This window comes from Syngnathoides biaculeatus, chromosome 5, assembly GCF_019802595.1.
Source record: "Syngnathoides biaculeatus isolate LvHL_M chromosome 5, ASM1980259v1, whole genome shotgun sequence".
Taxonomy (NCBI): Eukaryota; Metazoa; Chordata; class Actinopteri; order Syngnathiformes; family Syngnathidae; genus Syngnathoides; species Syngnathoides biaculeatus.
In genome coordinates this window covers 20,159,712-20,186,875 of record NC_084644.1, presented here as the reverse complement: position 1 = coordinate 20,186,875, position 27,164 = coordinate 20,159,712, and the positions used below count along the sequence as shown (strand labels likewise).

The 27,164-nt window shown below is 39.8% G+C and overlaps 2 protein-coding genes and 1 non-coding gene across 13 annotated transcripts in view; 2 read left to right on the top strand and 1 right to left on the bottom strand.

The window, feature by feature from the left end:
* Positions 1-1,094: 1,094 nt before the first annotated feature.
* Positions 1,095-26,899, bottom strand: tstd3 (thiosulfate sulfurtransferase like domain containing 3). 11 transcript variants are annotated; one of them, XM_061820639.1, is made up of 6 exons: positions 24,139-24,620; positions 23,537-23,672; positions 23,282-23,455; positions 19,893-20,052; positions 8,630-8,748; positions 1,095-2,082 (listed from the first exon to the last, which is right to left on the bottom strand). In XM_061820639.1, the coding sequence occupies exons 1-5, from the start codon at positions 24,328-24,330 to the stop codon at positions 8,667-8,669; spliced, it is 744 nt and encodes a 247-aa protein (XP_061676623.1). In that variant the 5' UTR covers positions 24,331-24,620; the 3' UTR covers positions 1,095-2,082; positions 8,630-8,666. The 11 variants fall into 11 exon arrangements, with proteins under 11 accessions (XP_061676623.1, XP_061676625.1, XP_061676626.1 ...); XM_061820641.1 differs by lacking the exon at positions 8,630-8,748 and adding an exon at positions 17,682-17,741 and having other exon boundaries at positions 1,107-2,082; positions 24,139-24,472; XM_061820642.1 differs by lacking the exons at positions 1,095-2,082; positions 8,630-8,748 and adding exons at positions 5,508-5,526; positions 17,682-17,741 and having other exon boundaries at positions 24,139-24,473.
* Positions 13,828-13,900, top strand: trnat-ggu (transfer RNA threonine (anticodon GGU)). The gene has a single exon. It is a non-coding gene; the product is annotated as a tRNA-Thr (tRNA).
* Positions 25,095-27,164, top strand: part of usp45 (ubiquitin specific peptidase 45) — a 68,434-nt gene continuing 66,364 nt past the window's right edge. Inside the window, 1 exon segment of the mRNA XM_061820638.1 lies at positions 25,095-25,343. Coding sequence (XP_061676622.1) covers positions 25,223-25,343 — 121 coding nt within the window. The 5' untranslated portion in view covers positions 25,095-25,222.

Genomic DNA, 27,164 nt, shown 5'->3' with positions numbered 1-27,164 from the left:
TGCACTCAGTTCTTTCCCTCTTCTCGGGGTAAAAACGGCATTTTTGCCGCAGGATGAAGGTTAGTGACCCACTTGAATGTGTAGCGTGTTTCTGGGAAGGCAAAATCTCAGGAAAACAACTCATGGCAAAGAGCACGTTGCCAACATGTAACCCACTGGCCTATATCACTTGAGCAGGACCTCGTGTTTTATGGCTTTTATCTGACGAATTTCATAGTTGCTGTTTTTTTTTCCCCTTGTTTTTGTTTTTGCTTTGTTTTTGTTTTTTTTTTCCAATTTCCTCATGGCCACCACGCAAGGAAGTAACCCGAATTGCAATCCTAACCCTATGAATTGCATCAAATGCAATGAATCTCGGGTAGATTTTTTTTTTATATTCGTCAATTTCCAAGATTTGCCTTTTTCAACAAAAATACAAATTGTATTTAATTGAAAAAATTTAGTTAGATTAATTTGTGTGTTGTAATAACGTGTATATTTACTACAACATTCATTATTTTTAAAATGGTACAATGGATTGTCATCTACATGAATAGCCTTACCAAAAGAAAAAAGAACCCCACTTCGGCCATTATTTATTTACTTACTTTCAAATATTAAAATAATCATAATATCGATTAATTTAAAACTTTAATTTGTGAATATTTAAACTCATGATTCAGGACTCGCTTTGTTTTCGTTTTTATAGAAACACGTTTTAAATGTGATTTTATGTACCTCTTGAAATCTGTTGCAGCGTCGGCATCAAAGATGAAGCACCATGGAGAGCTCCGCTCTTAACACACGCACGCGCGCGCGCACGCACACACGTAACCCTGACACTGTTAATTATAGCCGTGGTGAATTCTATTACTATTGTCTCTAATCTCCTTATGTCATGGCTAAATAAGCATATACATTCATATAGAGTATGCACCCTTCAGACTGGATGCGCATTAGTAAATCGTTATAACGAAATGTGATCTAATGACGTGCCAATGGCCTTATTATTAAAGCAATTGATATGTCTGGAGTTGTGATATAATTTTCCCCTTCAAGTATGAGAATAAAGAATGCTGATGAATGTGCTGATACCTTTAGATGAATGAAAATATCGACATTTATTAGATGGTTCAGAACATTCACACACTACCCAGAAATGTTTTTGTGTGTGCATGTTTGTTTTTATCGCTTTAACCTTTTTTCTTTCTTACGTGAGTGTTGCAATTCTTGTACCCTTTCAGTTTTATTTTTGTTAAACACGTGGAATAATCTTACTTTAAATGCATTTTCTTCATGTTACTGTCATATGCACACCATATTACCATTAAAAGCAAAATACATCTCATTGTGAGATGGAAGAAAAATCACACGGCATCTTGATTTTTCACCTTAATTGACCAATTTGTCTAGCGTTATCAAAATTGGGGATGATGATGATCACATTGTGTCCTTCATTTTCCTTGCTAGAGTTTCTATGGGATTGGTGCGTTTCATTTCTGTGCTACAAGCCCCTGAGTAAGACAGTGAGCGTATTTGGCATCTGCAGGCCAAATCCGATCACTCTCAATCAGCAGCTGGACGAAAAGGTGTGGAAGTGGATGGAATGAGGACAGGAAACGGCTGTATGTTGTCATTTGGTTGTAAGGACAAATTTGACCGATGGAATCGTGGGCCCTCCAGAAAGTGTCAGGTCAGCCACCTGAACCCTCAGGTGACTCTTTTTCAATTGCCTTCTTTCTACTTGCTTTGCCTGCCTGTATCATCATACTCGAATGTATCAAGCCAGGCTAAGTAAATGACTCCTGATGGCTTCATTTGAAGAAAAAAAATGGGGGACTGAGTCACTCAAATGTTTAGGGAATGAGGTCACCGTTCCAAGGAGAGTGTATATTTCACTCTTGTCGGTCAAGGTCTGCTCTCATATTAAAAGTCATTCATGGTCTTCTGTTCCAGAACAAAGGTCAAATGTCATTGTCCAAACATTGGGAGGGGCATCAAGGTTGAAGGGTGAGCGAGAGTGTCAGTAGAGATTCCTTGCTGTTTGGTCCGGGCCAGGTCTAGGTCCAGCCATAGAAGCAGTTCCATGGAGCCACACCATAGCTGAAAAAGAAAAGTTATGTTAGTGTGAAGACATACAGGGCCCTTTTTTTGTAAACCCCGCAACATTGCAGGCTCTACTAATCACATGCGAGTTCAGCCACCCCTTCAGCCAATCTGCATCTCAGAGGCTATTCACCAAGGTGACTTTACACAGATCAGACAAAGATGAGAAGAAATGTAGCAGGGGTGAGAGAAAGAGACTTAGCATGGAAGTTGAGCAAAAGACACAATGATCAGAAAATTACTGTTAAAGCAAGATTTGAAAAAAATGGTGCTTAAAACAGAACGGTCAGTCATTTTTGTTTGTACTCCTCATTGGGATGTTCCCACTGGGACCACTTGTTAAAAATGCATTTATTGTATAACTTGTAACTATTTGTAAAAGTTGGTAATAATGCTCTACATTCACTCCGTTACATATTCTCAAGTAGTATTTTGGGTAAATTATAGCTGTCAGAGTAGTTTTAATGACCCATACTTTTGACTTTTACTTAAGTATTTATGTTAACAAGAAAGTGTATTTTTACTCTGCTTCAATCATCTCCATGCTGCTTACCACTTTGCTCTTTCATTTGTCAACTGTGGCATCCACAATTTATTTTTGGACTTCTGTTTTCAACTTCTGCATTGGGTGCCATTGCTCCAATAAAATGATTATCACACTAATGTTTGAACTCGGAAACTCACTAATCAAACCACACAAGAACAAGTGTACTTAAAGTTTCTATTGGGCTTCGCGGGCCTACGCATTATGACAGCTGCTCTGTCGTGCCAAAATACTAATCCAAAATGAAAAACTCTAACTTTTCTTTATTTTTATGCACCTAAGCACTTTTTTAAGATCCTGTATAATATTCATTTTTTATGTACTTCCTTTCACTTTGAAATTCAGCCCTACTTTTATTTATTAAATGCAAGAACATTACACAGTTGTGTTCATAAGTGTGATGACCCTGGGCAGAATTTGAAATGTCAAATTTTTTAAGAAAGCATAAAGGATCAGGAAAACTCATTTGATTTTTAATAGGGTTCAAAATAAATTAAGGCATTTCAGGAAAACAAAAAGGGACAATAGTAGTAATTAGATGGTCCTTGTTCAGTCTTACTTATAGATAGACAGATAAACCTACATGCACAGGAGATATACTATACTTTCTTTAGCTCTATGGTACTTGACAGTGATAAAAGTGTTTTTGAATTTCATTGTGTTATTGATTACAAAAAGTTGTAGAGAGACAACGACTCAGTTATTTAAATGAATATAATATTAAACCGAGATGATCATCCCGCTATTTGCTTTTGGAAATGTTCTCGATCTGGACCTTTAGCATTCTTACTCAAATACAAATATATTTCCAAGATATGTCATTCAGCTGATTTTTTTTTTTTTTTTTGGTTTGACATGCGAATCCAAACTTGAGATATGAGGACTCCATGGTACCATAAAAATGCACTCTATATGGCAGTGTAAACTAACTCATTAAGTAATTGGTATTCGAACACAAACGGTGGAGCAGCACATATAGATGGATATAACATTACTTAGAGAAATACTGTGTTATTTATTCTTTGTGAAGAACTACTATTACTGCTTAGGAGTTGTGACGGCTCCTCTGTCTCTGTATGTTTGTACTATACAGCCCCCAGGTGGCCAAGATGCACATACCAAAAGGAGCAGCCTGATGACCATTGAATTAAAGGAAAATGTATTCCAAAAAAAAGTTTTATTCTTTACATTCTATTTAATTATGTCATTACTGACCTTAGGTAATGAGTAAAATCCAATTGAATCTGGCTAAATAATTCTATTTCAAGTGGATAAGATGGATATATTTGTAACAAGTTGACAACTAATTTTTAATCTCAAATTTCCTCTAAGTGCCTAATAAATTTTATTACAAATTATAATAGCAGGTCATTGATGGGGTACTGGTACAATTGTCAGCGTGGGTTCAATTCCTACTCAGTGAAGGTATAAATCTGAGTGCAAATGGTTGACCATGTATGTAGGTGTCCTGTGACGGATTGACGACCAGTTCAGGATCTAGTCCACCTTGAAGTCAGCTGGGATAGGTTACAGCATTCTACGACTCTAAACAGGATAAGTAGTATTAAGAATGGATGGATGATTATGGCAAATACTCCCTCCTCTGGCTGATTGCTATACTGTTCGCTCTGTGTTGTGGAAGTGGCAAATTTATTGATCTGATGCCAAAGAACTCTGGAAAGATCTTAAAACAACCAAAACTGTACAGAACACAAGGAAGAAGAAAAAAGGGGAAAATGAGTGAAACAGAGATCAAGTTAGTGCTACTTTTGGTTTGTCCCATTAAGTGCTGGATGATTTGTTTGGCAGTGATGATGCAGACATGAAATGAAGAAAATGTGTTTTGTCTTTTAAAGCATGTGGCATGTTATCATATAAATAAGGGCAAAGTTAAAAAAATTCTGCTATTTGACTTTCTTTTGTAAGTGTTTGTAAATCTTTGATGGAGGGGAGCCATCTACAATCTGGCTTAGAGTGCCACATTGACTCAGGGCTGGCCCTAAATTAGTCTTCAGTTAACCTACCATGCATGATTTTGGAAGGTGGGGGGAAAGTCGGTGTACCCGGAGGAAAAAAATCAATTAGGCAAGGGGAGACCGTTCAAACACCATACATAGCATACATACTAACACCACCTGAATTTGGGCAAAAGGTAGACTACACCCTGAAATGGTGTAGTCTGTAGTTGTCATGTTCTTTAACAAAATTAAGTGGAACTCTCAAAGCTAGTTCAGTTAGCAAGAATAGATGCAGATAACGTTTAGGGATTTGATTGGCCAACATTACGTCAATGAAAGGTGCAAGGTTGTGCCCCCCCTGTTCATTACTCAGTAACTGCTGAGACAAGGATGGAACAGTTTTCAACAGACAACCTTTTCCTGAACTTAAAGCAAGCACAAATACAAATTACAGAAGAGGCAGAAAGAGGTAATTTCAGGTTGAATTAAAATGTAAAGTATGGAAAATGTGAAGTATTAGAGTTAGTAAAGTTTTGTGGTTATGAAAAATGTTTGGTTGAATTTAATAAAATTTGGTCAGTTTGCAAGCTAGCTGAGTCAGCAAAGTATCATATTTTCTGGATGACAACCCACTACTACATTTTCGGGCACTGTGAACCCTGCAGCCTGTTTTCTGTTGCGGTCAAAATGTTGTTTTTTTCCAGTGGCGGCTATTAGTTTAAAAGTACAACAAAACTTTTCTGAATAAAATGGATCAAAAACATGGTCGTTCCTGACAATGAAACCGTGTTTGGGCAGCCACAGAGGCTTCAAATGTGGAGAAGAAGAAGGAGACTTTATGTTCAGCGTACATAGAAGACGAATCTAACTCAACTGTTCTTAGAAGAAGAATCTACCTCAATTGGCTGTAGAAGAGGACGGTGCCCTCAAAGATGGATGCTGTACAACACAAACACAAAATATACATCTTTAATTTAATTAATTTAAAAATCTTTCCCAAAAAGTACCCACATGGAAAGCTCTTCTAGTGGCTTTTAAACACGTGCAACATGGAGTGTGAAAGAATCTACTTTCACTCAGGGATTAAAGGGCTGGACTGCTAAGCGAGGAGAACAGCACGACTTGGTGTGTACCAGTCACTGTTTGGAAACAAAGTATGTAAATAAACATTTATAAGGTCTGTGTGAATATCCAATTATTACAACGTACCAGTGTGTACAGTATACAGTATACCCAGGGCAGATTGTCCGGTGTGGCTCTTGTATGGAAAAAAACAAAAACAAAAACCTGACACAGAGTGGGTGCGGCCTATTAACAAGTGCACATCGTCATCCAGAAAATAGGGTTAACTAGTATGTGAACTTAGATACCTCCCTTTCATTTAAATGAAAATAGTAAATTACTCATGACAGGTTTACTGAAATATTTTAAGCTTACACAGTATGATTTTAATCATGTGTGGAAGCTAGCTGGCAAGCTTCAAGGCAAGCAACTATCTACATAAAGGAGGTGTGTCATGGTCCTGCCGGTCCAGCCCTGGCTGTGCTGGTCCCCGCACATCTGCGCTGATTGGGAGGCGCACACCTGCGCCTCATCTGCAATAATTGACCCTGCTGTGTATATATAGGACCCAGCGGACAGTCTGTCTTTGCCAGATCGTCGACATCCATGCTTCGTTCCTGGACTTCCGCGTTCCTGACTCCGAACTCCTGTGTACCAACCTCCGGCTGTTCCCTTACCAACCCCGTAAGCCTGTCCCTTCTGATTCTACTGCTTTCTCTGACTGACTCCCCAGCTTTCGACATCGGAACTAATAAAGACTCTCTTTAAACTGCCTTCCTGTCCACCGAGTCGTGCATTTAGGTCCGCCCTAATGTTCTGGTTATGACAGAACGATCTGGCCAAGACATAGTCCCAGCTGACTCAGAAGCCATCTGCCGCTCATTGCAGATCCAAGGCAGACGCCTGGCCGAGCAGGAGACTGCTCTTCAGGTGATTAACCAGAGACTTCACGTGATCTGTGCCCGACTGGAGCTATGGCTAACTTCCCAGGCTAGCGCCGCTACTGCCACGCCGATGGTGGCCGCCACGGTTCCTACCCCAGCCCAGGTTGCTCTGACTACCCCGCCAGTCGCGGATTTTTAGCGGACCGCAGCCACTCCTCTCTCCTGGCCCAAACACTTTTCCGGCGACTCTGGGAACGTCAGACCCTTCCTCGCTACAGGCCTCTGCCTTCCCGATGGACCACGGACGGATTGCCTTCGTCATTTCCCACATGACGGGAAGAGCAGAGGCGTGGGTCACTGTGTAGTGGAGTTGCAACTCCGGAACATGCCACTCCTGGACGGCGTTCTTTTGCGCTATGATGGTGTTCCAGAACGCGAAGCAGCAGCATCGTTGATCACGTTCCGCCAGGAACACCGTCGCGTGGCTGATTACGCCATCGAGTTCCACATCAACGCAGCCGAAAGCCGATGGAAGGAGGACTCTCTTCTCGACGCCTTCTTCCAAGGGCTCTCACTGCAGATCCACAGGCACCTCATCCCTGTTAGTCCACCCGGTCAAGCCCCACCCCGCTCCCCCGCATGATCGACAGAGACCCGGTTTACATTGTACGCCGACTGTTAACTCGTCGTAGAGGGAGGGGGGGTTCAGTACCTGGTCGATTGGGAGGGGTATAGCCCAGAGGAACGTTCCTGGATTCCGTCTCGCTTTATCGTTGACCCCAGCCTCATCTGGCACTCCCATGCATCTCATCCTAAAGCCCCTGGGCCGTCTGGAGCCGGCCGTTAAGGTGGGGGCTACTGTCATGGTCCTGCCGGTCCAGCCCTGGCTGTGCTGGTCCCCGCATACCTGCACCTCGTGTGTGTGTCTTTGCCTGATCGTCGCCATCTATGCTTCGTTCCTGCACTTCCGCATTCCTGTACTGACCTCCGCCTGTTCCCTGACCAATCCCGTAAGCCTGTTGCTTCTGATTCTACTGCTCGCTCTGAGTCCAGCTTTTGACATCGGAACAAATAAAGATTCTCTTTCAACTGCCTTCATTTACACAGTCGTGTATTTGGGTCCGCCCTAGTGTTCTGGTTATAACAACGGGAATCTTTCGAGCTAGCTAATTTTCAGTTGAGGGCACAAAGAGAAATGGCAACAAGCTAGCTATCTGCAGGCTTTTGAGTAAGAAAGTACTTGAAAAAATTCCTCATGTACTGAGTAACTTAACTTCAGATTAATTTTTCTAAATCAGAACATGAGGGTCAAATAAAAAATACATAAAATGTGCAAATTCAGATGTTGCTGAACTTTATCACTTAATCTTTAATAAAATATTGGTAAAATAAAGTATGGCAAATTCAGCAGCAAGACATGGTCTTATACTATATTGTTTCTACTTGTTAAATTATTTAGAGAGGTAAAAATAAAACTTTTGGCTCCAAGATGCACACAGCCCAGTTAAATACTTGGAGAATGAGATCAACATTTAACTGTTTAGATGTCATATGGACAACATGTTTGGAGGAGAAACGGTACTGCACATCACCCTTGAAAAACCATACCAACTGAAGTTTGGAAGTGGGAACATGATGCTGTGGGCTTGCTTTTCAACAAATGGTTCTGATAAACTGCACATTATTGAAGTAAGAATACTATAAACAGGCAAATGTACCAAGATATTCCTGACAAAAATCTGGCATCTACAAGGTTGATGAAAATGAAACAAGGGAGAGATTTCAGCAGGATAATAATACAAAACATAGTGGCAAGGAAATGCTCAACTGGTTTCAAAGAAAAAAAATTAAGCTGCTACAATGGCCCACCCAATACCCTAACTTGAATCCAATGGAAAATCTTTGGAAAGAACTTAACTTTTTTTCGAGCTGATGACTGCCAGCAATTATGTGAGTGGTCATGTAGTCATAACCCAGCACTACTTGTCCTGAATAATCAGTTTTTATTGCTTTATGATCTTTTAACATGTACAATTTTTAATTTGTTAGTGACTCAGCGATGTGGTTTAGAGAACTTTCATTCAGTTGATTCTAACATTGAGAATCATAACGCTGCAGCCACTTCACCACCCGTCATGATGTGGCGAGGTTCTCCCGGCCCGCTGCCGTGACTTCCTGAATCTCCCTGCAGACATTCCTCGCTTGGAGCATACACCTGAGGTCAAGAGACGTGACATGAAAAGCAGATCAAGATGAGGAAGAAGAGCAGGACGACAGGCGAAAACGTCTTCCATGTCCGGGACTTGACACTCCCTTGGAGGCGCAGGTTTAATGCTGCACAAACAGTATGTTTAATTTATTACTTTTACTAAACCATGAAAAGAGATTAATATTTTGAAGATACTGGTTGCTTCAGAATCAAGACATACTGTATCAGCGATACAGTATTTTAAAATATTCTCGTATATTTGAACAGCTGATGAGAGGCACAAATGTATGTATAACACCCGTGTACATATTGGACAGAGTTCGCAACAAAATTTTCAATATAGCATTGTTGTGAAACACCTTTACTTTCTGTTGTAAATTATTTGAATTGTTTAGAGTGAACCCAGGAATGTATGTGTATGTCTGCACATTAATAGGTACTCTAAGACTGCAGTGGTTTAATATATTTGTTCAGAAAATATTGAACTATTGACAGTTTCTCTCATCTGTTTCATATACATCACAGGTTTCAACAGTTGTATTATACACTACTACATTGGTTTAGATTCACCCGTGAGGTGTTGGGAGAGGGGAATAAGTGGGGACAGTTGGACTCAGCAGCTTATGATTTCTCTTCAAGAAATCACTTAAACAGTATCTGTAAGTGAACGTGAAGTAGGCTAAAACAAAATCTCCAAAACCAATGCATCATGACATGATCCAAAGAAATTTAACAAGAAACACAAAAAAAGATGATTGAAATCTGTAAAAGGTTACAAAGCCATTTCCAAGGCTGTGGAGCTCCTGTAAACCACTGTCAGAGCCTTTATCCATAAATGGAGAAAACTGAAAAGAGTGGTAAATCTTCCCAAGTGTGGATGACTAACTAAAATTACTCCAAGAGAGCGATAACCACTCATCCAGGAGGTCACAAAAGAATCTCGAACAATAGCTAAAGACCTGCAGGCCTCAGTTAAGCTCAGCGTACATGACTACCAGAAGAAAGAGATAAGCCAAAAATGGCATATAAGGGAGGGTTCCCACGCTAAAACCCCTGCTGTCAGACAAGAATACAAAGGCTCATCTCTCATTTTTTCAAAAATCATCTTGATGATCCTCAAGACTTTTGGAGAAATATCATCAAATTGAACTTTTTGGAAGGTGTGGCGCCCATTAAATCTGGCATAAAAATGGCACAACAACTTAATAAAAAGAACATAATGCTAACAGTGAAGCGTGGTAGTGGCTTTTGATGGTCTGGGGCTGCTTTGTTACCTCAGGACCAGGACAATTTTCTGTGATTGATGTAACAAAGAATTCCACCAGAAAGTACCAAAATCCTAAAGTAGAAGGTCCAGCCATCAGTTTGTGCCCTCAAACTTAAAGGTCAATTGTCATCCCTATAACCATTCTAAAATAGATATTGGAATGAAAAATACATACAACATTATTCATGTCAATGTCCGTACGAAAAAATAAATATGAGCGGAGAGTGCGTCATCCATCCGAAAAGTTTGCAGAAGTGTCATTCGACATCCAAGTGGTCGCCATATTAGCTGTATCTATTCTTCGTGATGTCACCCCGGACATTCGCCATTGAAAACACACTGTGGCCTATACTATGGGACATGCCACTTCAAACACGGAAGCTCTTTTCGAAGAAGAAAACATCTCACAATCGAGTGAAGTGTCCGGGGCAATACTACCCTATTGTTTTGAGCGATATTTAGATGATATGTGGATTACTTCTAACAAAAGACTCCCAGACAGTGTGTATGAGCCAGCCCGGCCAAAGCCGTGCTCGTCCACGAGGGAGAGCTTGGCCGGCGGCTCGTCTGCCCATCTACTATGGGACACGAAAGCTCTTTTCAAAGAAGAGAACATCTCACGATTGAGTGAAGTGTCCGGAGCAATATTACTCTATTAAAAGTTAAACTGAAACACAGCTGTTGAAAATGTGATCACTTTGAAATAACAATGTGAATTTTACAACGAAAATGTCAGTGTAATGTTTTATTAAAATCGTGGTGGCACATATTTACTTCCACATTACAAATAACTAGACTGACTACATCTTAATCAACAGGAATCCACCAAGGTCTTTCGAAGTGTTTGTCATGGTACGGATGCACTCTCCAAGTGTGTGTTGTGGTGCAGATGCCAACTGTGACCACTATTTAGTGACTTTTATCATCTAGCTCAAGTTCTGCAAAGAAAAAAGGGGCAATCTAGGAAACAAGTTGACATTAGCAAACTGAAATATCACCAAGTGAGTTTGTTGATGTCCTTTTTTGGGAAAATGGTATCACCAAACTACATAGTTGTTTTCAAGGCAGAAGTAGACAAGATTTTGTTGTTCCTCACACCACCGCTGTCTTCACTCTTTCACAATAGTCATTATTGGCTATGACCTTTGGATATTCATACTGCATCACCTTTGATCAAGAACATATGTTGGGGGAACTTGGAGACAGTTTGCAGTAGCTCATACCAGTCATCCTTGGCCAGCTTCATTTGTTGAAGCACAAGATTATATGATGGTATGCTTCCCATTCCATCAAGAATTGGGCCTTTTTTTTTTTTCGAGGTCACAAGACCCACACTGTGTGCATGTCTGTACTGTACCCTTTTGATGTCCTCAATGTCATCAACATTGACTAATTCCTAAAACATTCAGCCTGTACCTTCTCATTTCACTGATGATCAAGGAAAGTTTGTTTCATGTAACTGTGGAAATTCCATGCTTCAGGATGGATCTTTGCTTCTGGCCAAGTAGGCTGTTTGTAATGCTACTAACTTCCTTCTTAAAGTTTTCATCGGGTGGTTTTCATACTGCTGGTGCTACTACACTGTGGTGCCTGTAATTGTTAAACTTAAACCACTTTATTTATTGATTGATTTATGAGTTAAGACCTGTGAAATCTTGAACATTTGCACCAGCCCAGGTTTCTATTGAGATTCATGTGAGGATTTGTTGGTCGCTGTAGCTGACGACAAACATGGAATGACTTCTGTAGAACAATTAGTGACCATGTTCTGTATAGCTTGATCGTAGAGCTGAGTTCAATAAGCCATCCTCGATTACCACTAAGTTTTCATCAGATTCTCACAACCTATGAGGTTGCCATTACGGCACTGGAAATTAGACAGTCATAAAGAGCAAGCCCCGAACAATCAAAGGAAAGAGTATTTGCAGAACTGATGTGATCTACTCTGATGGGAACAGGGACTTTAATTGAATGCCAAGCAGAAGCTGGAGGGTGACCTGATGAGGATGATGGAAGAACAAAGAGCCCTGGCAAGATTTGACACAAATTAATACTTATTAGTCTGGTCTGTTTTCGGCACATTAAAATCAAGAAATTCAGGGGAGAAAATGGAATTAACTGCCACTGAGAGGAAATCAGGAGGCAGAAGATGGGGGTGGTGATTGTATTCTGAATTTTACAGTTGACATGGCACAGTGATATGAGAGGAGAAAATAGTGGTCAGGCCTGCTTGGGGCCGGGGGCTTGCCATCCCTTACATAAACAGTTCAATCAGCTTTTGAGTCAGAATATTATACAGTAGATCAGAACAATTCCAAAATACGTAAAAATCTGAATTTGAGAAATGCCAGTAAGCACACTAATTGTGACAGAACAACAGCCATTGGATTATATTACTACAGTATTGTTTGGGACGATGAGTCGATCATTTATTTCCCAAAGCTGTATTTGGCATGTCCATCATTTTGTTATAGGTTTATTTCAGCTGTACATGACACTACGTATCAGAATTTTTGTTTCTTTTCTCTGTACTTTTAGGTGAATTCCATCTTGGCCTTTGCATTCTGAGGTATTTGCATCTTCTCGTGTCACCGCTCTAGTTTGTGCTCAAAGTGTGAGCCAACAGTAATAGACAATGACATCTTTACTCCTGCCCCCTTGTGGTTGTTTCTGAGTAAAAGATGGTTTCAAGCCTTCTTTTTAGTTATCAAGTTTACCATCAGCTTCTGCTATTTTACATGTTCTGGCTTTATAGATAAATTCTGGAAATTTTTTGCTGACTTGGTGATCCATGCAAGCAATGTTACTTTTGGTTCCCTGCAAATGACAAATGAACCGACCCATAATAACGATAATACTTTAGGTACAGTTTTAATCGGTGCATAGCTACCTCAAATACTATAGTACATCTCCATACCACTGTGATGCCTGACCATTATTTAATAAAATTGGAAGTCTTGGCCCACTGTCATTGTTCTGACCACAAAAAAAAAATTATCAGGAATTATGTTAGTTCTTCAACTACTACTGGACTCATTGAGTTGCCGTAATTTCTCGTTTAATGCATCCTGAAGTACAATATCCACTCCCAAAGTTGACCTTAGAAAAAAAAAAAAAAATCAGGAAAACCCTTCTACCAATGTACAATGTGCACCACCAATTTGGTGCTATCCATATGGTCAAAATATTTGAATCTATTTGTGTTTCTATTTTGCTAGGTTTGTACTTTTATTGTTTTTCGAACAAATGTCTGTACAACAATCATGAATAATAAGCTTTGTGCATGTGCTGATGTAGCAGTAATATATATCTTGGGACAGGCCAAAGGACACATTTGTCCTGGTCCCTGTAATTGTCAGAACAGAATCACTCAACCAACTAAAATAAATGCTCAATGATGGTATAACGTTATATTAATACTGTTGATAACATGTACGATAGTCTTAAATAAACAAGTTATTAGTTTATCTAAAACTTCGTGCAGAAATATTTTTGGGGCGCAAATATTTGTGCATAGTACAGTTTGTCCATTACATTAAACATCCTTGGGCAAGCCTTCAAAAGAAGCAGCTGACTCATCTCCAGTCTGAAAAAGATCCATAATATCTACCTTTGTTGCATCATTGTGGAACTCATCATTGATGACTTGGTCCACTTCTGATGCCTCTTGCATTGCATCATGGACAGTGATCCCATCTTCCTCCCACAGTATGTCCTCCTCGGTGCCATCCATGGCATTTGTGAGGAAACATATTTTTTTTTAATCTCAAGAGTTTTGGATCCCTTTATTCCTCGTTATTGTCAGTGCTTTGAGGCGAGGCCCCGTAGCTCAGTGGTTAGAGCACTGGTTTGGTAAACCAGAGGTTGTGGGTTCGTATCCCACTGGGGCCTCCACTCCCTGAGAAGGGTTGCGTCAGGAAGGGCATCCGGCGTAAAAATTGTGCCAAACATATATATGCGTTCATCTGAGATGACACGCTGTGGCGACCCCGAAAGGGACAAGCCGAAAGAAACACAATTGTCAGTGCTTTGAGGCGAAGCTCCATAGTATGAATAGTACAGCCTCTTGCCCTCCAGTCGGCATGTCTGTAGCAGCTTTTCCTCCATCTCTGGGAACTGCACAACTCACCCATATCCCAAAACTTTTCCATGTGTTTTTTGATAGATTATATTCTCCTTTGTCTTCTTCCACAATGTCACATTCGAGTCAGCCACTTTGAACTGCCGCATTGCTTCGAGGTTTCCCCACTTCTTTGACAGCAGTGATGACACTTCTTTTAAAAGCAACTGCATAAATTAACCCTTGTAGATGACATTTTTTGTCTTAGTTTAAGTTAAAGCAAACTCACGGGCAGCTGTTTCTGATATTTTGTGTAGTCGCAACAAATATGTTACGCTTATGATCGTAAAATGGCAAACTCCCAAAGGCAGGGCAGGAATCTCAGCTTGAATATCCCATTGAAATATTAATGTATACCTAGTTTAAACCACCCTACCTACCTGTATGACTATATAATGTGATTTTCTTTTGATTTTTGATTAAAACCCAAATGCTGTTTAATGCGCTCTATTGACTTTTTGAAAATATTTTGGGAAAATTTTGCGTATCATTTACAAGAAATCCCAGTATTACCCTGAGCAATTTCTCATTTGCTTATGTGGGTCCTATTTATAAGCTCACAAATTATTTTAATGTATCTCTGTATAACACCCAATACCATAGCGCCATTAAAACCTAAAAAACGTCCAAAGACATTTACTGCTTGTTTCAAACATAAAACCACAGAACTAAAACAAGGATTTCGGAAGCTGGACCGTAAATGGCTTGCCACAAAACCTGAGGTGCTCAGTCAGACATGGGGGGATAGTTAACTGGAATACAAACAACGCATCACTTCAGCTAAAATTATTTTTGCCAAATAAATTCTTCATAAAATAACACCAAATACAGTGGCAGTGCTGACCCAAAAAGCAGTCTATTTACGACAACACCTTTTCAGTTGATGCATTTTTTTTTCTTACTAAATTGAGCTCATTTTGAGCGATATTAAGGACACTGTGCCCCAAGCCCGGTTGAATACGTTGATCACCGAAACTAATATAGACGTTGCCAACACCTGTCCGCCTCTTCGCTGTCATTTTAGGGATCTCTTACCAGACTCACAAAAACATGTTAATGCGACGAAGCAAACTAATTGCTTGCTCGACCCTCTTTCTAGGAAACTTGTCAGCTGGTTTTAGCTTCCGACTTTGAATCTTATATATAAATTCATCATTTGCTCTTCCTGCAGCTTTCAGGACAGCCGTTATTCGCTCCTTTGTCAAAAGACCCAAGCTCAACCCTGTGTGTCTTTGAAATTATACGCTAGTGGCAAATCCATCCAGGCATTTTCTTTGCCGCTTACCCTCACAAGGGTCACGGGGAGTGCTGGAGCCTATTCTAGCTTTCAACGGGCAAGGGGCAGGGTACACCCTGAACTGGTTGTCAGCTAATTTCAGGGCACATAGAGCCAAACAGCCACACTCACAATCACACCAAGGGCCAATTGAGAGTGTCCAATTAATGTTGTATGTTTTTGGGATGTGGGAGGAAACCGGAGTGCCCGGAGAAAACCCACGCAGGCACGGGGAGAATATGCAAACTCCATACAGGTGGAGCCGGGATCAAACCTCGGTCCTCAGAACTGTGAGGCCAACGCTTTACCAACTGAACCACTGTGCCACCAGTGACAAATCTGTTTTTTTTAAAAAAAAAAAAAAAGAAATTGTGCTACAACTTAATGATCACATGGCCTGTACCAATCATTTTTAACTTCTTCAGCCCAGATTCAGGACAGACCACACTACTGAAACAGCCTTCGCAAGTGAAAAATGATCTACCAGCTATTACTACTTGACATTACAATATACTAATCGCCGAGGACTTTCTTGGGTTAGATCTTATCTCACCGTTAAGCCACACTATTAAAATAATGGTAATGTGACCTCTCAGTATTATGTGACTTGTGGAATCCATCTTTTGTTCAATATTCATACCGTTGGCGATATATTGCGCAAACAAGATTGACTGGTATTAGCATGAAATAATTTACTATTTTGTTCGAATTGTTTTATCATGCATTTGTTTGTTAGTCTTGCTTTGAATTGTTCTCCCTGTGAGCGAGACTTAAATGTGACACAGCGACACCTGGAACGCGATGACCTCAGCGCGTTTCCCTGATGACCTTAAGCAGATACTCCTTAACAAGGGGAGGCAATGTTCCCTTTCCACCACATGCGGATACTTCGAAAACGCCATAAAACATGTCTTTGAACAGTGCCCAGTGTTGTGTTGGGGTGGGTGTAGCCATCTGTACTGTGTAACCATGTAACCTGAGAAAACAATAGAGGTACAACAGTTTGGCTGACTCAGAACATGGTTTGGAGGTGCAGCTGGTCAGCCAAACCAGTTTTCCTCATGAGCCGATTAAAGACCTCTTCATTGTTCCTACTTAATTGCATATTAAGTCCAGTTGTTGGGTGGCGAAACTGACAAAAAGACAGCAATTTTTTTTATTTTAATTTTTTTTTTTTTTTTTTTTTTTTTTTTTTTTTTTTTTTACGAGAAATTCATTCATTTTGGTCAACTTGCATTGGCTCCCTGTCTAGATGAGAGGCAATTTTAAAGGTCCTATTACTTACTTATTAAATAATGAGTTAGTATCCTCTTATCGCGCTGACTTAGTTGTACTGTATGTTCCATCCTGAAACATACGTTTATTTAACAGTGGTCTTTTGGTAACTCAGACAGCCAGAATCTGCAGACTTTCGAGCATTATCTGTTCAGACTCAAGTACTCACTCTCACACACACAAGCACCTCTGTGTGTGTATGCATACAAAATGATTTTGAAGGATTACTTTTAGGTAATACAAGAAAAAAAATTAACATGGAAACAGAAAAATATTGATAGTCTTTACTGATGCATGTGGACAGAACAGTTTCTTCAAATCAATGGTATCAATTATTGATCCTTTCACAGGGAAACTGCCATTCAAATTAAATTGGCCATATTAAATAATGAAATTGAACAACAATGAATGCTATTTTTTTATATTTATCGACTGGCTTTCAACTTGGGCCAACATTTTACTGTAAATAAAAAAAATTACTAACAGCTGACATGAATCCGTTGATATTCCATCAAATGTTGGTGAAAATGACCATTAAATCGGAATAATCAATACAACTCAGTTCGCAAAACGTGCCATCTGAAAAAAAAAACCAAACAAAAAAAAAACCACTTAATTCAGAGGACTGTTGCATTTACATCAAGTTCAAATGTAGAATTCTTCACACTTTATTCTAACATTGGATAACTGTTTGAATAACATGCATTAATTAAAACCACATGTAATGATAAAACATTGGCATCTTGTGCATATCATAATCAGTCTTAACATTACGGTAGTAAAGGGTTTGTTCATCATTATAAAGCAAACTTAATTTGGAAATATTTAAAGTATTCTTGCAGTAGTATTGGTAGGGCTATCATTCAGCAAACAAGAGAATGTGTGTTTAGCCAATAATTCAGATGCTTTGGGATTAAGTTTTACAGAAACTCATTGCGTAAATTAAAGTTTAAAAAAAAAAAAAAAAAAAAAAAAAAAAAAAAATTGAATTTTTACTAAACCTTCAGTTTTGATGTTCATTTTTTGCCCAGTCTTGCCATCCACCCGGGTAATGCTGAACTCTGAAATAGGGCATAAAATGAAATTGTGACATCGGAGGAAAAGATGTAAAACATATGTTTTTACACATGATTTATTTAATTTTTCCTTTGGATAGTAGTTTAACTGTATTGGCAATGGACCTTTCCCACCTGTCAATCATTCGTAAAATAATAGCCAATCAGATAGCCGCATTGTCTTAAACCCTGGCTTGACACGCCCCTGCCGCCATGTTGTCCCACAAGCAATGCTGGGTGTCAGTAGCATGCGCCTGGAAAAGTTAATGTCACGAAGAAAATGGTCCTCAGATGCGCTTGGGGAACGTGCAATTCTGATGAAAGATATCCTGCTAGGTTACAAGGGGCCCAATTGATTCATTTTTCAAAGCCTAAAACACAGTCTCTACAAACGATTAAGGCTTGCGGAAGACCGCACGTACAACTAAATGTGAACATTATCAACAAACACAAGGCTGTATGTTCGAAGGTAAGGGAGGGAGGGAGAGGTATCTTCTGAGTTTGATTGAATTTTTTATCAGTGCTTTATACATTGCAGGAGAACAACTTTCACTTTGTTAGTGTATCACTGATCCACTGAATGAAGTGTGTAATGTTTTACGCCGAAGAGTCGGGTTAATGATACGTAAATGCGCAATGTCATACAAGACAAACGTCTATTTGCCTATTTGTATCACAGACTTAAAACAGAGCACTGGGTTTGATTACGAGCCAAGTCAAACTTTTTCCATCTGGTGACTACGGTACTGACCGAGTTAAATCGGTATTGTTTAAATGTAGAAAATCGAACTGAACTCACTCATAAAGACAACAATGATATTACTCATGATCTTTCCAAGTAAAAAGTACTCATCCTGCATTAGATGTGCAGCGCGATTGCTATTTTATCCTGTTGGATTTCAATTTGAAGTTTGGGAGGCGTCAAACTTTTTTTTTTTTTTTTTTTTTTTTGCATCGATCGCCAACGTTTCGCTGTAACTCTGACAATGCGCCCTGCTCCATCCAAAATCTTAATTCCGTGTACATATCCTTGCATGAGAAAGTTTAGACCTCTCAGTAGAACTCTTGGACAAGTCTGACACATTTGGCAAAAAACATACTGCAATATTATCTGGTATATCCATTAGAGAATCAACTTCAAACCTGTTCTGTTCAGTAGCCATTTTGGAAGCTTGTGGGACAAGGCAACTGTAGCTAAGGGGGGGCGGAGCTTAAGATCGCCAGTTGGAAAGGTTCATTGTGAACACCTGGTTGAAAATAGGAACTGTGAGTAAAGACCAAACTTCCACAAATCCACCTTGCCACTCTGTCAATAATATTGTTTTTTCTGTATTCATTACTGTGACAGTTTAAATCCACCCATGTTCGAAACCACTTCCCACTAGTGTGTTGGTACCCATCTCTGCTGACTTCGGGTAAGAGGCATCGTACACCCTGAACTGATAACCAGCAGAGCACATACAATATAGACAACCATTCTCACTCAGATTCATACCAACAGACAATATAGTCTTCAATTAATCTACATTCCATGTTTTAGGGCGGTGGAGCAGCTGTAAATCCTTGGCCTCACAGTTCTGAGGTCCAGGGTTCAATCCTTCCCTTCCTGTGTGGGGTTTGCAAGTTCTTCCAAAGCCTGCATGAGTTTTCTCCGGGCACCCCGGTTTCCTCCCACATCCCAAAAACACTCTAAATTGCCCTTAGGTGTAAGTGTGAGTGTGTCTGTTTTCTGTCTCCATGTGCCCTGCAATTGGCTGGCAACCAGTCCAGGGCATACCATGCCTCCTGCCCGTTGACAGCTGGAATAAGCTCCAGCACTCCCGTAACCCTTGTGAGGATTAGCGACTCATGTTGGAGTAGGCATTCCTCAGCCTATTTCGCCATTTCAAAATTAGGGATGTTCTGATGCGACTTTCACTTCCGGACTGATAGTGATATTGCAGCCTTGAATTTTGGCTGATACTGGTCTGATAGCAATCATAATCATACAAAGAATGTTAGAAAATGGGTGGATGGGTGAGTTCAGGTTGATGACATTCTATAACCTGTGCTGTGTACATTTCAAAGTATTGGGTACTGTTAAGATCTATTTTTGGACTGTATGTCACATGTGTGGGCGTGGGGGGGGAATTAAAAAAAAAAAAAAAAAAGTCTTACTCTTTGTATCCCAATTCAGAGGCCATGTCAAGTGCAGTCTTACTCCTGATGCCTGCCAGGCAGGTGAACACAATGTTGTCTACCCGTTGGGGCAGCTCTCCACCATACTTCTCATTGAACTCTTCCGGACCGAGCTGCAGAGCTGTGTTCACCTGGCCCACTGCAATGGTAAATACACAGATGATATTCTCAATGATTCTCAACTGGTGGGCATGACCCTAAAAGAGTGTGGTTAACCCATTGATGGTTCTAGTTCAGGTAACCAAAAAAAAAAAAAAAACCCAGACATGAGGTCAACACGACATTTTGACATGACGAACGATTATGAAATATCTAGTCTGCTGGACTTTGCAGGAAGACAAGATTAATCAATTTTGCCTCTGTTTTACATCTATGCCTGAAAGATGCTTTTCATACAAAAAATATTGCAACTATGACTTTACGACTGTATTAGCCTTGTGATACACTTTGGCACAGTGACCTATGTATACATTTTCCAAGTTGAACTTTCCGTTTAGGTGGGGAAAAAAAAATAAATTAAAAAAAAATTCTGATAAGCATATCAGGAACATCATTACTTGGGGTGTAACTGTACATCTATTGTATACCCTTATTTGCGGGTGTTCTGTCCCTCCCCCATCCCAAAAATTGTTGATGCAGTTTTAAAATTGAGATATATATATATATATATATATATATATACATACACACACACACACACACACACAGTATATATGACATTATGTATAAATGTGGAGAATAAGCCTATCTAAATAGGCCGTAGAATACAGCACTAGTTTTGGTGCCCTGAAGAGAAAAGGCTGCATGACACAAAAGCAAAATATATTTTTAATTTAATTGATTTAAAAATCTTTCACAAAAAGTACCTGCATGTGAAGCTCTTCTTGTGGATTTTAAACACGTGGACCATGAAGCGTGAAATAGTGTTCCCCCGTTATTTGCGGGGGTTACGTTCCTTACACCCCTGTAATCCGCGAATAATGGATGCAGTAATAATACACATTGGTTACACTGTCAGAATGCATGCTCGTATGAGTTTCAGTTTGTATGTTAGATATCATGTCGGTGCTCACGAGGAGGCGGAAGAATAGCTTTTCACATCTGCAAGCAGGAGAAGCTTACATTGCCTAAGACAATGCCTGTGTAGGCAGGTCATTACTGACGATGTTGTACATACTCACAGTGTCACATTAAATCTAAAATGATCACACCACAGCAAACAGAATAGCATAATTAGTGAATAATAAAACAAAAGAATGACTCAAGAAATAATTGAAAAAAACATTCACTTTATATGACATGCAGTGTCTGGGACAATGTAAGCTTCTTCTGCTTACAGATGTGAAATGCAATTGTTCCCCACTGCCACGTGAGCGCCATCATATGGTATCTTACATACAGGGTTCATACTCAGTCTGACCAAAAAAATTTAAGGGCTTTTTAGGGGCTGACACGAAAAATTTAGGGCCATCGTGGCAGGCATGAGGATTTCGGCAAATATGGTAACCGATCTTTCGGTTCCGTTTATTTTTGTCCAGGGAAACGATTTTTCGGTTCCCATTGATAATGCTCATGGGAACCGGTTTTTACATGTACTTCAAAATAAAGCCTTAGCAGGCATGAGCATTTTGTCTTTTACGCTTAGCAACCGACATGTTTGAGTGACCCGGATATGAATAACTCGACCTTGCGCATGTGTAGGGCAGAAGCGGAAACTGGTGCTGTTTGTAAACCACACTGACAAAGCTGGGGGTTTTAAAATCATTAAAAATAAAAGGGGTTCATGTAGGTTCATTTTATACAGATTGTTGTATTTCGTTGAGAACTTGTTTTACATTCCACACATGGGCGAATTTTATTAAAAGTAATCCCAGAGATCTGGGAAACAAACTTTCGGTTCCGTGTTTTCTCAGGCTGGGAAACGACACGGTAATGGAACGATCATTTCCGTGAAATGCTCATGCCCGTCGTGGGAAATCAAGAGTAAGGAAAAAAGACTCAACCAATGGTGCTATCAACCATTCTTGGTTCAAATGTTTCAGTATCTCAGTACCTGTGACAGTGATCACCTGTCGCCCCTTGTGGTAGTTCTCATTGATATGACCATTGTCAACGTCTTCACATAACAGTATACAGAAAAACAGATTCGAACTACAATTGCAACTAGATACACAAATGTCTTCTCCTGATGTTTGTTTCAGCACCCCTACTCTAGCTCCTTGAGCCTACCCAGTGCCTCCTCTATTTGTTGCTGCAGAGGTGCCAAAGTGGCTCTCTTGTCCTTTGCTCTGCCTCTGAGCGCATTGGCCTCAGTGTTAAACCTCAGATTCCTCTTTTCTTCTACTTCCTCACACAGCCTGTCAGCCTTCTCAATAAGCGTTGATATGTCAGTCTCTATTCTGGCTTTGAGGCAGTAGAGGTGAAAAGTGGGCAGTGATGCCAAATGTAGCCAGGTACGAAGTCTTCCTTTCTCCACAGTGGTAGTTTTTAGCAATGTCACTGTCTGGGAACATGAATCCAAACACTTTCGAATTATTTTCAAAAATTTGTAACTGTAATGGCTGCAGATCACTTTTAAAGTCCACACGATCTCTGCCTTTAACGAGTCCGTCTTCGTGTATTGAACTACGTTCATAAAGCCTGACTTCTGGCTGGACAACTGTAGGTGCGCATTAGGGATTGCAACCGGCTACAAATTACCGGTTTTCGGTTTGTTTGTTTTTAAACCGAAACCGGACTTTCGAAATCAGTTAAAATTTCCAATCATTTCTTCCGGTTTCGGTACTCCACATTGTGCTATTTTTTTCAACATCATTTCCACTTTTTTCAAGTTTCGCTGTTAGAGTAAAGTTGGACTCGAAAGAACATTCAGTTAAATCAAAGACACATCAAACATGGCATCGAGGAAACGCTCCAAAGTATGGGAGTAAACTTGTTTGATTGGCAGACATCAAAACACTACTCGCATAACGGGGGGAACTCTGTGAACTCGTCACTCCGGAAGAGCAACAACAAAAACAGTCCGTGCGGAACTCTCAACCCAACTCGAGGTCCCGCGGGTGAATTATGTAAACACCACTACGGTACCGTTTTTTTTGCTACAGCTGTTCGGTTAAAACCAGTTATGTAAGTAAGCGTTTTTTTGCTATCCCTAGTGCGCATGCACTGCTCGTACCACTGCCTGAAGTTGATGCTTCACTATCTTGATATTTTAGAAACAGATTCATACCAACGGAAGATGAGAGAGTCTTCACCAAATCAGAGTGTCTCCTGTACAAATTAAAAGTATGCTAAATCATGATATTTGTCAACCAACGGGCTTACGGCTCAGTAACAAAAGTTTTAAATGAAGGGAAGACAACACTTACAAGGGACGTTGATTGTTCCGGGGATGGAGCCATATTCTCGGAGCTCCCACGGCTCTCTGACGTCTATCACGAGTGACTTGCCACCGGCCAAGAGGTGCTTTAACTGCTTGTAACTTACTTCAGTGCTGGGTGGCACCGAACTAAATCTGCGACAACTGAACCACAACTCTGGAGCTAAAGGACAACCAGACAACTTGCCACGTATTGAAAACGTGAGACATTGTCAACCGTTAACAAGGCAAAAGAGAAACTCACTTGTGTCAAGACGTGTGTTGTGTCCTCCGAGCAGGCGGATTCGTCCACTCGGGACAAAGGCACTATGAAGGACGTTAGTCTCCCAGAACAGTCGTGGGGCGACTCTGAAAAATCTCACACACATTCGGAGAGCCATCTGAAATTACTAAGTTGAGTCATTAGTTAGACAAATTCTTCTTACAAAACTTCTTATATAACGCAGCCCCTATCGCGAAGACATAAAACTGGGCATGCGTAGAGTACGGGTCGCGCTATGGACAAAAGTTATACAGCGTCACATTCAACTCAATACTGTATTGTTTAACGCTAATTAAAAATGAAACATTAAACAGGACTACGTTTACTGTCCCAACTAATCAGTAAAATTCAGAGGTAATAATGTGCAACACGGAAACTTTAAAAGTACACGGAGTTACTTAGAGAAGTTCCTCGTTTTTCTGTGGACACTGTTTAGAGATTTAACTCGTACAGTGGATTTAACTGATTGTAAAGTGTTTGCAACAAACGAATTATCATTTTCTTACCGCTTAATATCTTTCCATCACCCACATTCTACAACGTTTTAAGTATGGCTGTTTAAAATATCAGTGTTTGAGCGTTACCCTAGTTTCCTGTTGGACTTGAAAGCAACGCTGCAGAATACTGCATATTCCTTCCGAGTGCGTCATGTTTATGTGGAGAGCGATTTTATGATACAAAATCTGGCAACATTTAGTCAAGGGTAACATTGGATTCATCTGATGTACATGTTTTTCCATAGGTTCGGTTTTAGTTCGCGATGCATTTGTTTCCATTTATAGAAGCTGCAAAAAGTTGTTAATTTTATCTTTAGTGATGTCAGCCAGTGGCTAGCCAGGAAGAGCTAGCATCGTTTGTTTCAGCAAACGTGTGTTGAGTATACACTCAATTACTTGAACAGAAAAAAAATAGTGAGTTCGCTGTACTTTCCTGATGCATTCCGAATGTCACTAGCAAACCGTCTCCTTGTTGTCATCTTCGACACCTTTGTTCTAGAATGGTAGTTCAGACTGTACTGTTATTAGGATCATTTAACCGTGTGAAGGTCTTCAATCAAGTGACTTAATTATCACATACAAAGGGATCCTTGTTGAATGCCACAGAATTTATTTTCCAGCCGGACAGAAAATTATATTGAAATGGAGAATATAATGTATACCGACTGTTAAATTAAATTGAACTGGAGGTGATAAATATTCGGGACTCATTTAATGATATCAGCCTTCAAACGAAGCAACAGTGCCAGATTACACCGAATGAATGAAAAGATAAATTTACTACGATGCATGTTCCTGTCAAATAGGAACCAATGTCAAGATGAATCCTCATGTTTTATGTTTCTGAGCAGTGATTAAATTTGCTACACTTTTTTTTTAAGTTACTTGTTGGAGAGGTTGAAAAATATGCTAAATATAGCGACAGTTCACAAATTTGTCACCACTGACTATACTTTTATAAACTAGCTTCACTCTGCTAATAGGTATGTAATTAGTCAGGCATTGCAAGACGCTCTTTGAACTTTGGAAGCTGCCCCAAAAAAAAAAAAAAAAAAAAAAAGTCATCCTGACAAATAAACTTGAACTAATTGATAAAATTAATTAATAACCCGGCTGTAATTGAAAGCAAAAACAACAATTAAGAAGACTGTGATTATTTGGTGTCATTACAATGTATGAACCTGCAGCGCTCCAAATGCATCTTAAGGACCCACTCACAGCCACCAAGATGACTAAGTGGACAAATAAACCACGAAAACTTCGAGATGAAGAGTCATCAGATGAAGTCAGTGGTAAGTCACAAAGGAAATATTTTCCAGACTTTCATTCTTGTTTTAATAACTAAGGATCATCACGTAATGATATGATTGTTTTGTTTTCAATACACTGAATGTAATGAATTTTTAGATTTAATAATCATGAAATACACCAAGTGACTTTTCTCATTAAATTTCAGTAATGCTATTTCCAGCATGGCAGCAAAATGGCCGACTGGTCACCACATCTGCCTCACAGTTCAGAGGACAAGGGTTCAATTCCAGTTCCGCTAGTGTGGAGTTTGCATGAACATGTGCCTGCTTGGGGTTTCTCAGAATACTCAGGGTTTTCTACTACGTCCCCAAAACGTGGCAGGTTATTGAATACACTAAATTGACCATAGTTGTGAGTGCAAATGGTTGTTTGTAAGTTGTCTGTGATTGCCTGGAGACCAGTTTTCAGTGTACCCCGCCTCTTACCAGAAAATAGCTGACATCAGCTCTAGCACGCCTGTGACCCTAGTAAGGATAAGGGGTATGGAAAATTAATGTTTCCAGCAAATGAAACAACAGTAGTAGTAGTAGTAATAAAGGAAAACTCTACCATTTGTATATTAATTTGGGGATTTTTTTTTTGTGTTCCACTGTAGAATCACGATTCAGTTTACTTGGTATCTTTTCTTGGCAGTAAGTTTTTCTATTTTTGGCACAAGGTTTGCTAGACATTCCTAGGATGGACTACAGGTGTTCATCAGTGAGGTGAAATCTACAGTGGCTGCAATAAGTATTCAACATGTCACAATTTTTCTCACTAAATATACTTTTAAAAGTGGTATTCACTTGAAAATTTCACTTGCTGTTGGGAACAACCCAAATAATCCATACAAAGATAGTAGAAATATAAAAATCAGAAATTTTGTAATGAAGTAGGTGAAAGGTACTGAAGATGTGAACAAAGGGATGTGCAAAAGTATGGAAAGCCAAAACAAAACCTAAAATCTATCAATAGTCAAACAGCAATCAAAGCCCTTTTCAGTGCAAATGACTATCTGCTGGTTAAGTCCTAATTGATGGCCTACAAAAATCTCTCATTGCCAAGGTGTGAGTCAAGACACATCTTATGATTGGTAAACGCAAAGAGCTGTTTTAAGGCCCTTGCAAGGCAATGCTTGAAAAACTCAACAATGCCATTAGTTACGGGTGGTTATCCAAGCATCTGAATGTTCCAGTGAGCACAGTTGAGAACATAATACGTAAGTGGAAAGCCAAACTTACCACCATAAATTTGCCTCAATCAGGTGCTCCTCAAAAGATTTCTTAAAGAGTTCAAAGAATAATCAGAAGAGTTGTCCAAGAGCCAAAGACTATCTGTGGAGAGCTTCAAAAAGACTTGGAATTAGCAGGTACTGTTGTCACAAGTTCTAGCCATATGCTCATTGGTATGATCAGAAGGCTAAATATGCACCTGTAACCAATGGCATCATTATGCTTTGCAATAATTACCGGTACTTTGCTATGGTCTTGAGACAGCTTGTACACACCATAGGGTGTTCCTTGGCTCACATTTTGGCAATGAGACCATTTTGTAGGCCATCAGTAAGGCCTCATGGGGACTGAACCACCTGACTTTCATTTTCACTGACAAGGTGCTGGATTGTCGTTTGATGACAAGAGTTTTGGTGTTGGCTTGGCCTTTGTGCACATCCCCTTCTTCATATGTTCAATACTTTTTCCCTGTGTCATTGACATGGTTACACACTTAATTTCCAATGTTATTTTTTCTACTTTCTTTGTTAATATGCAATACTGTTTGTTCACAACATTAGGCGAAAAATGTCATGTTAATTGCGCCTCTGG

Excerpts from the sequence above, each read along its gene's own strand:
- tstd3 (XM_061820639.1), bottom strand. The coding sequence starts at position 24,330 with ATGGAAACAAATGCATCGCGAACTAAAACCGAACCTATGGAAAAACAT. Across the intron at positions 23,456-23,536 it reads CAACACACGTCTTGACACAA|CTCCAGAGTTGTGGTTCAGT; the intron begins GTGAGTTTCTCT and ends GTTGTCCTTTAG. Across the intron at positions 20,053-23,281 it reads CGGAACAATCAACGTCCCTT|TGGGCCAGGTGAACACAGCT; the intron begins GTAAGTGTTGTC and ends TTACCATTGCAG.